Raw genomic sequence first — 12,669 nt, 5'->3', positions numbered from 1 at the left:
TGATTGTGACCAACAGCATCTGGCTAGAATTGTCCTTGTAATCAGATTAGCAGAAATCCAGATTTTACTTCCATATTTACTGTCCATATTCCCCACATATCCCACAGGCCAGTGCAGAATCCTTTATAGCTTAAATGGGACATGTCAAAAGTCATGGGACACAACACTATTTCCTGTCCTGTGGCATTTGGCTTTCAGTGTATGAGGTTGAAAAGTAGAGTTGAATAAACCACCCAATCACATCACACTTGACCCAATACATCATCATTATCAGCACCATTAACCCTTGTCTCTTTATTGTCATTTCTTCTTTTGTCGTTTCCAATATTTAGCCCATCGAAAGTGTTCCACCCACCTTGCGTTCGGGCAACCTAAGCGTCCTGAAGAAGCGCTGGGAGCACGACAAAGCTGCACCACAGCTCAGCGTCGCACCTGCTTCCGCCGCATCCAGACCTGAACCTCCGGCGGAGTCTCGACCTCCCGCCCGCACCGGCGCCTTCGTCCGGCAGGGCAGCCTGAGGCAGCCTTTAACCCGCTGGCAGCGACCCGTACAGATTAAGGAGGAGAAGGAGGCCGCAGAGATGGAGAAGAAGCAGGAGAAGAAGCAGGAGATGTCTGTAGAGGTGGAGCAAGAGGAGGCGGGGCCAGTGTCCCCAACCACGCCCTGCTCACCGCTGGAGAAACCTAGCGTGCCGCTCAACAGCCTGAAGAAGATGTTTGAGAAAGGCGAAGGGAGGGTAAGTGTGAACACAAGACAATGTAACTTGTGAATGAGTGCACAAATTAGGATGTTATACTGTAAAATAGTTCCACACGTTAAAGGAGAACTCCGGTGAAAAATGGACTTTGGATGTAGTAAAACATGATAAAAAGTACTTACCTTTGTTGAAAAGCCCACCACAACTTTCCTACAGTTTTCTGAGATCCAGTAATTTTGTGCTTTTTGCACCGTATCGGGGCATATTTCGCCCCTAAATAACATTGACATTTAAATCGAGGCATTAATAACTTAAAAAGTGCACAAGAAGCTTATTGAAAATCACTGTTTACATCCCATAGTGCAGGTAAATCTCCAGGCGCCACCATCTTTGCACTGATAATGTCAGACATGTATGTATGTGTATATATATGTATATATATCCTGCCGTAGCATCTATGTCTATATGTCTGTCATTATCAGTACAGTAATGGCGGCGCCCGGAGCTACAAAGAAGCTCTAAGAGATGTAAACAGTGGTTTTTAATAAGCGTCTTGTGCCTCGATTTAAATGTCAGGGCCCTCCGAATTCTAGCAAGGAGGTGTGGAGCTACTTTGAGCTGGATAATAATGTAAAAAAAACATTTATTGGGGTAAGTGTTGGGCAAAAAGCCAAGATGACTGAATCCCAGAAAGCTGTAGGAAAGCGGCAATGTGCTATTCAACAAAGGTAAGTACTTTCTATCATATTTTACTACATCAAAAATCCATTTTACATCGGAGTTCTAATTTAAGATCTTATGATACCCTCTGATGTATGTACATTGTTTGATTTGTTGTTTGGGGTTTTTACACTTTAAAACCAAAACTATGTGTTCTACTATAAAATGCTTCCACACTACAGACTCTGAGCTGTTCTGTTACCCTCTGAGACCTCTCCTCATTTCTGAAGACTGGTAGTAGTGTCTGTTATTTGAGCCTAGAGATTGCCAAAGGGCACTCAGCTAAAGCACAGCAGTAAAAACAAAGGCTGAAACTGGATCAGACTTAGAATAACTTTTAAATAGATACTCAAGCCAATCTGGATTGGGCCTTACCTAAAAAAAACGTTGATTCAGTTCAGGAAATTACAAATTTTTTGGAGCATTGCTGTGAGCAGTTTGGTTTGATTCAACGGATGGCAAAAGCATGAGTAAAGTCAGGATGTTGGATGTATGATAATCACCCAACCTCATCCCCAACTCTTCCCCGTTCAAAAGTATTGGATGGAGCTCCAACATTCCAGAGAACAGAGTTCCACTACTCCACAGCTCAGTGCAGGAAGTTTTATACCCCCAATGCCATTGGGTTTTCAATACATAGAGCCCTTTTCTATTGAATATTTAATAAGGTTTCATAATTAATAACAGGAACTGCTACAGGAGAGCTAAATGTTCTGGGAGTTTTTTTATTACAGCATCTGTAAACAATGTGATGTGGCCGGTTCTCTGCTCCCACAGTTTATGTAGAACTTATCAAGAAAGCAGTCCACACGTCAAAGCTCCGGTATCACCAGTTCAGTTCCAGATAACGCCAGCGACAGCAAGACGGAAGCATTCCAAGGTGGATCCCTTTACAGAGAATTACAGAGGAATGCAAGAGCATTCCTGACCTGTAACTAGCATTAGCAGTGTGGGCCAAGAGAGATAAAGAAAGAGAGAGAGAGAGAGAGAGAGAGAGAGATAAAAAGAGAGAGAGATAATAGTGGTGAATGGCAAAAAAGGGGAGAACACAGTACAAATTAATTTGAAAATGGAGATAACTATCTATATAAATTAATAACACATTAATAACAATATGTACCTAGAGTCAAAGGAGTAATGCAATTATTAATATTATCCCCATAGTCCATATATTTAAGCTCAGGCGTCTTCACTTTCTTAATTAGCATCAGTTTAATAGGCCCCAGAATAGAGCCCTGTGGGGAACCACAGGATATGCTAAACCAGTGCTAAACAGTTACCAAATAATTCACAGAAGTTTCTGCATTAGGATTAATGCGTAAAGAATAATCCGAGGATTCAGTGGCTTAGATGTACAGATGAATCGTGTTTTTATATGTGTTGTGATTTGAGTTTTGGCAATAAACAGTGAAGAACTGCAAACTCAAACCACATTCCCCACGTACAGCAGCAGAGGGAGCTCCTCACACTGCAGACTGTGTTGATGTGAAGTAGCGAAGCTGGAGGCAGAGTGAGGTAGAGGGAGGCAGCTTAAAATAGAGAGACAGTTCAAGATAAAGCAAAGTAGAATGAGACAGAGAAAGGTAGAGCAAGGTAGAGTAAGCTAGAGGCAGACAGAGCAAATACCGCAAAGTAGAAAGGAAGAATAAGATAGTGAGGTAGAGGCAGAGCGAGGTAGTGAGAGGTAGTGCAAAGTAGAAAGAGGCAGAGCGAGGTAGAGCAAATAGGGCAAGGTAGAGTGAGGCAGAGTGAGATGGAGTGAGGTAAAGAGAAATAGAGTAAAGTAGAAAGAGGCAGAGAAAGGTAAAGTAAGATAGAGCAAGACAGAGCGAGGTACAGAGAGGCAGAGGAAGGCAGAGGGAGGTACAGAGAGGCAGAGGAAGGCAGAGGGAGGTACAGAGAGGCAGAGGAAGGCAGAGGGAGGTACAGAGAGGCAGAGCGAGGTAGAGCAAATAGAGCAAAGTAGAGAGAGGCAGAGTGAGATGGGATGTGAGAGTGAAGTAGACAGAGAATCAAGCGAGGCAAAGCAAAGTAGAAAAAGGCAGGGAGGCGGAGTGAGGTAAGAGAGAGACAGAGTGAAGTAGACAGAGGCAGAGAGAGGTAAAGTAAGACAGAGGAAGGCTGAGTGAGGTGGAGCCAATAGAGTAAGGTAGAGAGAGGCAGAGTGAGATGGGGTGGGGTTAGAGAGAGACAGAGTGAAGTAGAGAGAGAATCAGAGCGAGGTAGTGCAAAGTAGAAAGAGGCAGAGTGAGATGGAGTGAGGCAAAGTGAGGTAGAGCAAATAGAGTAAGATGGAGAGAGGTGGAGTGAGGTAGAGTGAGGCAGACTATTTTATGTCACTGATATATTGATTATACAGTATTAGGGTTGCAACAAATTATTAAATCAATTTGAGCCAAACATTTTTTATAATAAATTTAAAGCCTTTTTAGGGTCTTCTTTAAATAATCATTAGTTGCAGCCCTAAATTATATAATAGCAAACAGCACATTTAAATTATTAAGTAGATTTAGATACTGGAATTGGACTATAAACTTTTTAATTCTCCATAAATATGCTAAATAATTAAAGCAGCTACTATTGAGATTAGTCAAAAGTACTGAGGATATGTTGATTCTCTATAAGTGGTCGTTGGGTGTAAGTATGTTGGTGAGGTGATTAGGTGTGGATTGCTGTGTGGGAGCGATCTTTATAAGAAGTTCCCTAAACGTTAAGGGCGTGATGCGTGCACAATGCTGCTTTGTGCTTCGGCACATTGACACAGTTGTTTGAGCCGTTTCCTGCCTAAGGGAAACGCTGAGTCAGGGAAGGGGTTATTGGATGACAAAGGGAAGTCTTTTTTTTTTTTTTTGGTAATGTGAAATCTTCAGACACTGATTTACACTAACAGGAAACACAGGATATTAAAATATGTTTATAACGCTGCAAAAATCATCTTTCCAACTTGTGAAATCGTCTTGAATCTTGAAAAATTCTAATTTTGGCATTGACTCTTACTTAACTTATGTTTAAACATTTTAATGTGTTTTAAGGCATTCTGTCTCGTTTATTTTCACTGGAACTAAGAAAAGTTCTGTAATTTCTTTTCAAAATGAGAATATATATATATTTTTCAATTTAATATTTAAATGCAAATATTTTAATATTTAAATAATATTTTGGATGCAAAAATATTATATCAGTTACACTGAAAATAATGCTAGAATAATAAGGTAAGAGGTGGGGTGGTGAACATCCAAAAAGCTGACCTCACTATCGAATGCATTTGTCACTGAATGCAATTAAATCCTCTCAGCAGTGCTCTTTAAAATAAAGTAGAAAGTAAGTCTTCTCTGGACAGTAGAGACAGTTACTCCAACAAAAGCAGCATAAACTCATTTCAATACTCTTTGATTTTGGCAAAACAAAGGTAGACTGTCGCTTTAAGGCCAGGCTTGCCACATTAGCCTCACAAAAACACACTTTAATGGTCTTTAGCACTGAAAACCTGCATTAGCGGTGAGAATGCATACCTGTCAAGTCTCCCGTTTTGGCCGGGAAACTACCGTATTTTACTCCTCTTTCCCGCCGTCCTCCCGTATTAGTATTTTCCCGTAAATTTCCCGTATTATACTAAATAAAAAAATATATAGGCCACAGGCGACAATGCACTGACCGCTGTGTGTCTCTTAACCAATCGTGGTGCCGGTTCAAGGAGAAAGTCCCGCCTTTCAGGAGAAACAGCCAATCAGCTAGCGGGTTTTGCGGAGCGCAGTTTAGTATGCGGGAAGCCCCGCCCCTCCCCTCGCTGTGAGTTCAGGCAGCTAGTCGGAGCAGCTGTCGTTAAAACTAATCTGGATATACGGAGATTTTTCTAAAAGAAAGGTAATTAACCATGTAAACTGTGATGAGATTGTTTCTGATAGCTGGTTAAAAAGACTCTTCTCTGAATCAAAACATAAATTAAACCCACTGTGTGTTTAATAAAATACAGCTTGTGACTCAGTTAGCTTAACTTTAGAATTAGCTAGATAGATATTCAGGGTTTGAGAAAAATCTACATATATATATATATATATATATAATGCCCTGCCCTGATGTGCCTGATCAGCCAATAACTATCATTTCCAAACTCTATTAGTTCAGGGCTAGTTTTAGGGTTTGTTAGAATTTGTTTAAATCTCAAGTATTGTGGTAATGTATTATAATGTAATGTAATGTATTATTTAGAAGGGGTAGAAGAGATGGTTGAGCTGGAGAGAGAGAAAATGTGGAGAGGGCTGAAATTAACTGAACTGATCAGGAGTGGACTGAACGATAGAAAGAAGTATTAATGAAAGATTATTAATTGTGTAGGCCCCTTAGGACTATTATTTACTTATGGAATATATCTGATCCATGTCCTTTTTGTAAATTTGTGCACCCTTCAATTTCAATTTTAAATCTATTAAATAAATAAAAAAATATATATATAAAAAAAAAATATATATATATATATATATTTTTTTTTTTTTTTTTCCCCTCGTTTGGGCTGTTGGGGCGGCGGAAAAAATCCCTTATTTTTAAGTCCAAAACTTGACAGGTATGGAGAATGTTAGCGCTGTTTTAGGACATGGGACACCCACTGGAACACCTCTGCCGCTGCTGGAGTGGAGTGGCTGCTCTGTGCTGATGTTGTCTAGAGTCAGTGATGTCATGGAAGCGGTATGCACGTTCCTCAACCCCCCCCAAAACCCCCACAACCCCCACAACCCCCCAAATGAATCACTGGAGGCCTACAAAACCTGCCTCCTGCTGACTAGCCAGACAGAATGTTTCTCTCTCTCTCACTCCCTCTCTCTCTTTCTCTCTCTTCCTCTACTATACTTCTACTTTCTTAATTCTTTCTTATACTTAATCTCTTGAATTGACCCCAACAAATAGCTGATAGAGCTTAATTGGTCACTAGTAAACAAAGCAAAGTGGAACAGGTAAAGCTTAGCATTAGCTTAAACTAGCTAATGCTAAACACAGTAGGCATTTTATCATATTCAGAGGTACAGGCCCTCAGCGCTGCTATATCCCAGCAAACAATACCCATCGCAGCACGCTGTTGCCGCCTCAGTACGGCATTCCTTCACACTCAGCACCGTGCCCTCTGACCGGGCTCACTCTGCAGCTGTTCCAGCAGCCGGACAGTTTGGGTTTTCCAGCAGAGGCAGCTGCTGCAGCCACAGCCGAATACAAGGCTCTGAGTGACATCTCAGGTTTCAGCTCAGTGATAGTAAAGCTTCTGAGGAGCTCAGTGTTGATAGTTAAACAATATTTTTATGATTGTGTTGTAATTAGGAGTTAGGGATGTTAGGCTATTGTTTTTCGAACTAGAAAGTGCTTTTTAAAATCCTTTAATTTCCCTAAAAATCGTCAGTGTTTTCAGAATTTATCAGTCAGGTTGTAAGGAGCAGTAAAGCCACTCAGCTAAACCACAGAGTTATACAGGAGTTTGAGTTTAGTTCCCCAGCAGTATTAGCATAAGCCGCTAACCGCACAAAAAACTAGCTCTGTAGCCGTTCAGAGGTGAGTATTATCAGCCCGCAGCCTATTGCTAACCCTGGCTAGCACTGCTGGAGCAGTATTAGAATTAGCTGCTAACCATGCTAAGCACTATATTTTTATAGTATATCGGACTGTAGCCTGTGTGTTTTCCATGTTAGAAAACGCTACTTGGGAAGAATCGCTAGCTAATATCACCCTGGCATACCGGAACACTTCCGCTAGTGCTAGCCGCTAATGCTAATGCCATAGTGGAAATCTGGAAATCTAGGTTTCTGTAAATAAACAGAAGCGTTTTACTCACCCAAATAAACAGTTTTCAGTAGAGAAATCTGTGTAGATTAACATCCAGCGCTCATTTGACTTTAAAAGAAAATGTTTTTTTTTAAGAATTACAGTTTTATTTTTTTTAACTTGTTTACTTAGTTTATTTAGTTTACTTAACTTAGCTTTACATGTCTTTACAGGTTAGAAGGAATTAGAAGGAAAAAAATGGCGACAAAATAGAGCAGAAAATAGATGTTTATTGATAGTGCACCTTATAATAATATAGTGTGAAAAACACAATAATCAAATTGATTTCATCAATTAAATTACTATTTTAACGTGATTTTCAAACTGGAATAATCAAGATGGTACATCTTTACATATAGAAGCTGACAGAGGGAATCTCAGTAGATAGAGATGCTAAGGCGTGATAATCACAATATAGCAAAGTAACAAATCACACTGTAATAGTAAAAAAAAAGTTTTACAAGTAAAAATGTAATAATCACACAGCGCTGGCCCACACAGAGCACACACACCAGCTCCCCCACTCGTCCACCACATAACAGTCTGGACACATTAATAAACAGTTCTTTAAATAATAGGACTTGGACAGAACATGCTCTGGCTCAGATTGGGTCGGGATGGATTTTTTGGGCCTAATCTGAACTTTACACCATATAGCAAGAGACTATTTATTTTAGCGGCAGAAGTACAAAAGTGAATCTGACCCTTCAACCCTATTAACATGCAACATGCAGAAGCAGTTAGCCACATTAGCCGCTCGGGCGTGAGCTGATTTTAACTGTGGACAGATCCTCCGCTCACTTATCTGTACCCTGGATTAGAACTAAGCTTCCTTATCTGTCTTACTCAGCACTAATTAGTAGCTAGCTTTATTTAGATAGACATCTTTTTTTGCCCCTTGATTAAATAAAAATGATAATTCACATTATTTACTCTCACACACACTGGGGTCCCAATACTCTTGTCCATATTTTATATCCATATAGTCTACATTAGCCTCGAAGCTTCAGTGAAAAACTTAAGAAACCAAAGCCCAAGATCTTAACAGAGATAAAATATCGCTTTAAGGTCAGGCCTGATCATGGAAACATGCTTTAATTGCCTTCTGCACTACAGTTTGGCCTTTAGAGGTGTTTTGAAAGCCCCAACTCCCATAATTTATGTCATCCTACTATGATCACACTGTCCAGTGTTCAATCAGCCTCACAAGATAACACCCCAAATCTTATACGGGTATGGGACTGAGGTGTATATATACAGCTCTGGAAAAAAATATGAGTCCACTTTAAAAATATGAGTTTCTTTGATTTACTAAATTGAAAACATCTGAACTATATTCAAGAGGAAGACGGATGATTACAAGCCATCAAACCAAGATGAACTGCTTGAATGTTTGCACCAGGAGTGGCATAAAGTTATCCAAAAGCAGTGTGTAAGACTGGTGGAGGACAACATGCCAAGATGCATGAAATATTGATTTCTGAACTCTTAAAACTTTATAAATATGAACTTGTTTTCTTTGCATTATTTGAGGTCTGAAAGCTCTGCATCTTTTTTTTATTTCAGCCATTTCTCATTTTCTGCAAATAAATGCTCTAAAAGACTATATTTTTATTTGAAATTTGGGAGAAATGTTGTCTATAGTTTATAGAAAAAAACGACAATGTTTATTTTAGTCAAACATAAACCTATAAATAGAAAAATTAGAGAAACTGATTCAGAAATTAAAGTGGTCTCTTAAATTTCCCAGAGCTGACTATACAGTATTAATTACACAGTTTGTCAATATAATTCACCAATAGTGATGACCCATTTTCAACTCTTACACAGTGTACAAAGAGAAGAGCTGGTGAAGATAGTGTGGGCAGAGTCAGACAGGGGATAATGAACAGACTAATGACCGTCTCCCACTGTTTCTAAACTCATTATAGGATTAACTGTGTGTGTGTGTGTGTGTGTGTGTGTGTGTGTGTGTGTGTGTGTGTGTGTGTGTGTGTGTGTGTGTGTGTGTGTCAAATAAGGTTAAGTTACATCAATGTGCAAACAGATGGAAAACACACACACACACACACATCATGCCTGTATCCAGTTGATTGTACATAAGAAGCTTTAAAACCTCGTATTAAAGTCTGTTAAACAAATGTTTGGCTCAGTTCCACTGCCGACACACACTCACACACACCACCGCACACTGTGTGTTACCTGCAGAGCTGGGGGGAATGCTGCTTTGCTATGTTAATGGCCTCACTGGACCCCCAGCAGGCCTGTCTACAGTGCGGACTGAGAGAAGGGGGCGGGGCCTAATCTCTCATTGTTATGTTAAGAGTGTTGACATTCTTCTGAAGTGTATTGCACTTTGGTGTGTGTGAATGTCTTTGATCGTTTTTGTGGATTACTATTGGAAACTATTGTTCTTTGACTAATCTTTGACTTTCTTGACTAAAAATATGATAACATTTTGTAATAATAATGATAATTTATCTGTAAACTACCATGGCTTTTTAGGAAAACAAATGGACTAAAAACTAAAAAAAATTAATAATGATTAGCAATGGAAATGAAAAAGATTAGCAATGGAAATAAACTAAGAAAAACTATGAATTTAAAAAATATCAATTTACAAAGTCTTTGTCTGTAGTAAAGCAGTGCTGGAACAGATTTTTACTGTATTACTGCACTCTCTACTGCATCATTTACACACAGCACATTCACATTTTCCTCATAATATCTAGAAAAAGATGCAGAAAATTCTGTAACTGTTAAAAGAATAAGACTAAGACTTTTTTCTTAAGATAAATTACAGATGAAGCCAGACCGCAATGAGTACTGTTTTCTATACCTTTAAAAGACTCTTGGAAAATGAAGGAAACTGGTACAGAAGAGTCAGGCTGACACACATGGCAACACCAGCCTTTAGCCTTTAACTCAGCTTAAACTAACCTGGCCCTGAAAACGTATTTGCCTTCTAAACCAAATAAATTGGTTCTGCCACGCTTGAAGACAACAGCTGCAATCAAGGGTTAACTTTGCGATAACTGGCAATTTCTTATCTCTGTGTAGGACGTTTCAGCCACAATGTAGGGGTTTTAATGCAAGAACTAGGCCACTTCAAAGCCATTCAGAGGTGGACTTGCTGGTGTGCTTCTGGTCATTGTCCTGCTGCAGAACCCAAACATGCCTGAGCTTAAGGTCACAAATTGATGGACAAACGTTCTTCTTGTTTGACTTTCAGTATGATGTTCTTTTTCTGAAATGCTGTCTTAGTTTTACGGCAGATGTAACAAGACACACAACTTCAAAAAATTACTTTTTCACATAGGGCCAGGTTGTTTAGTTAGCATTTTTTCCTCGTAATAAGTTGAATCTTTGTTTAAAATTTGTTTTTTTTGTATTTATTTAGGCTATCTTTGTCTGATATTAAAATGTGTTTGATAATCTGAAAAAATGTCAGTATGACTAAAAAGCAAAAACAAAAGAAATCTGTAAAAGGACAAATACTTTTTTTCACAGGACTGTACATATAGAGTATGTTTCATATAGATACATACAAATCAGTTTTATTCAATTTTTATACTTGCATATGTCACTTTATGTATAAGCTCATGTCCTGATATTGTATGGAAACTAATATGTGTGTGTGTGTGAGATGTAGTAGGCTGGGTGGGGGTTTCATGAGGTAGGCAGGAAGAGAGGCGGGGTTATAGTCAGCTGTGCCTGATGACTGTGGGTCACTGTGGATTGTGTGTGAGGACTGTGAGGTGTGTGTGTGTTTGCTGGCTTTTACACTCATTTCCTTCCTGCTGGGTGGACTCTGGGTTTAAACTCCTGGTCTGGATTTATAGCTGTGTTTTTGTTGCTGTGTTCAGGTACGACAGAACAGCACTGAGGAGATGGACATCCGGCCGGCGGACCGAGGTACGACCCGCTCTGATACACACGCTGACAGTTAGCACGGGGTTAATGATACTAAGAACTAAATGATAGGGTGGTTCTAAAACTGTTGACCGGTAGTGTACATGCATATCTAATATGATTACAAACTAGCTAAATTTTAATATAATGATAAATTGTTTGTTTTTTTGTTAATTTAACAATTGTATTGAATATCCTCCTGCAGGTTTGGTCACTCTGGAACGAACCAAATCACTCAGAGACAGGATGGCCAAGTACCAGCTAGCCGTGTCCAAACAGGAGACCCGCACCCCGCCGAGCTCCGTAAGTCCAGAGCAGAGGCCCGCTGGGTCACATGGGTGTGAGGATTATATTAATGGTGTCATAATCTGTATATATTTTTAGCCTGTCAGTGTGTTATCTTAGCTTAGCTTAGCTCAGTAAACCTCCTCAATAGTGCATCTTTATGTCTCATTACACTCATATGCACAATATATATATATATATATATATACACTCCTTGAAATACTGATCACTCCTTAAATATAAATGACCTTTTTGATATTAATTTATATTTAGTTTGTGTCCGATTTGTGTAATGATGATCTACATGATCTTTAGATCATACAGAAAAAAAAGATTTTGTGTCTTAACCATACATCTAGTATTTTTCACACTATATGGTGCAATGGATTCTAAGTCGCTTTATGCAACACTAGTAAGTAACAGGTGTGTCGCCATATTTTACTTTTAATTCAGCAGGTCTCGTCACTGGGTTTTGAGACCTGTAAAGCTAAGCTAAGTAAACAAAACTGTAATTCTTAAAACATATATATTTTAAAGTCAAATGAGTGCTGGATGTTAATCTACACAGAATTCTTTCCTAAAAACTGTTTATTTGGGTGAGTTACGCTCTTCTGTTTATTTACAGTAGGCTTAGATTTCCAGATTTCCATTAAGGCTGGGTGCATCAGCATTAGCATTAGCAGTTAACCGCTAGTGCTAGCCTCGGTTAGCGGCTAATGCCCTCCGACAGTGCTACACTGAGGAACTCTTAAGTGTTCCGGTAAACCAGGGTAATATTATCAACATGTTCGTTACATGTAGCTCGATTTACGACAGTAAACACGCAGGCTACAGTCCGATATACTTGCCTCTAAACGGTAAAAGAGCTAGCGCTTAGTGCAGCTAATGCTAATACTGCTGGAGAACTAAACTGAAACTTCTGTATAACACTGTACTTCAGCGGAGTGGTTTTACTGCTCCTTACAACCTAACTAGTAAAATTCATACACAAGGCGCACTGGATTATAAGGCGCACTGATGATTTTTGGGAAAATTAAAGGATTTTAAGTGCGCCTTATAGTGTGTGAAATACGGTAAATATTATTATTCTCTGGTAATATCATGTTTCAGATCTCAACTCATCGTCCAGCTCAGTTTGTATGTAACAGTATATAGTGTGCATTAAATCCGGAGTCTACTTATACCTCACACTGATTGGTTTGTAGAAGTGCATCAGATTCAACAAGTTGGCTTTATTTTTTTTTTTGCA

The 12,669-nt window shown here is 39.2% G+C and overlaps 1 protein-coding gene across 3 annotated transcripts in view; it reads left to right on the top strand.

Annotated features, from left to right (window-relative positions):
* lima1b (LIM domain and actin binding 1b) overlaps positions 1-12,669 on the top strand; it is a 63,419-nt gene that overhangs the window by 43,137 nt on the left and 7,613 nt on the right. For all 3 annotated transcript variants that reach the window (XM_049471551.1, XM_049471552.1, XM_049471550.1), the window contains exons 4-6: positions 333-737; positions 11,090-11,138; positions 11,341-11,438. In XM_049471551.1, the coding sequence (XP_049327508.1) occupies positions 333-737; positions 11,090-11,138; positions 11,341-11,438 (552 nt within the window). The remainder of the gene's footprint in view (positions 1-332; positions 738-11,089; positions 11,139-11,340; positions 11,439-12,669) is intronic.

Source organism: Astyanax mexicanus, chromosome 24, assembly GCF_023375975.1.
Source record: "Astyanax mexicanus isolate ESR-SI-001 chromosome 24, AstMex3_surface, whole genome shotgun sequence".
In the NCBI taxonomy this organism is placed as follows: domain Eukaryota; kingdom Metazoa; phylum Chordata; class Actinopteri; order Characiformes; family Acestrorhamphidae; genus Astyanax; species Astyanax mexicanus.
The sequence above is the reverse complement of the archived record's forward strand: the minus strand, read 5'-3'. Positions and strand labels throughout refer to the sequence as shown.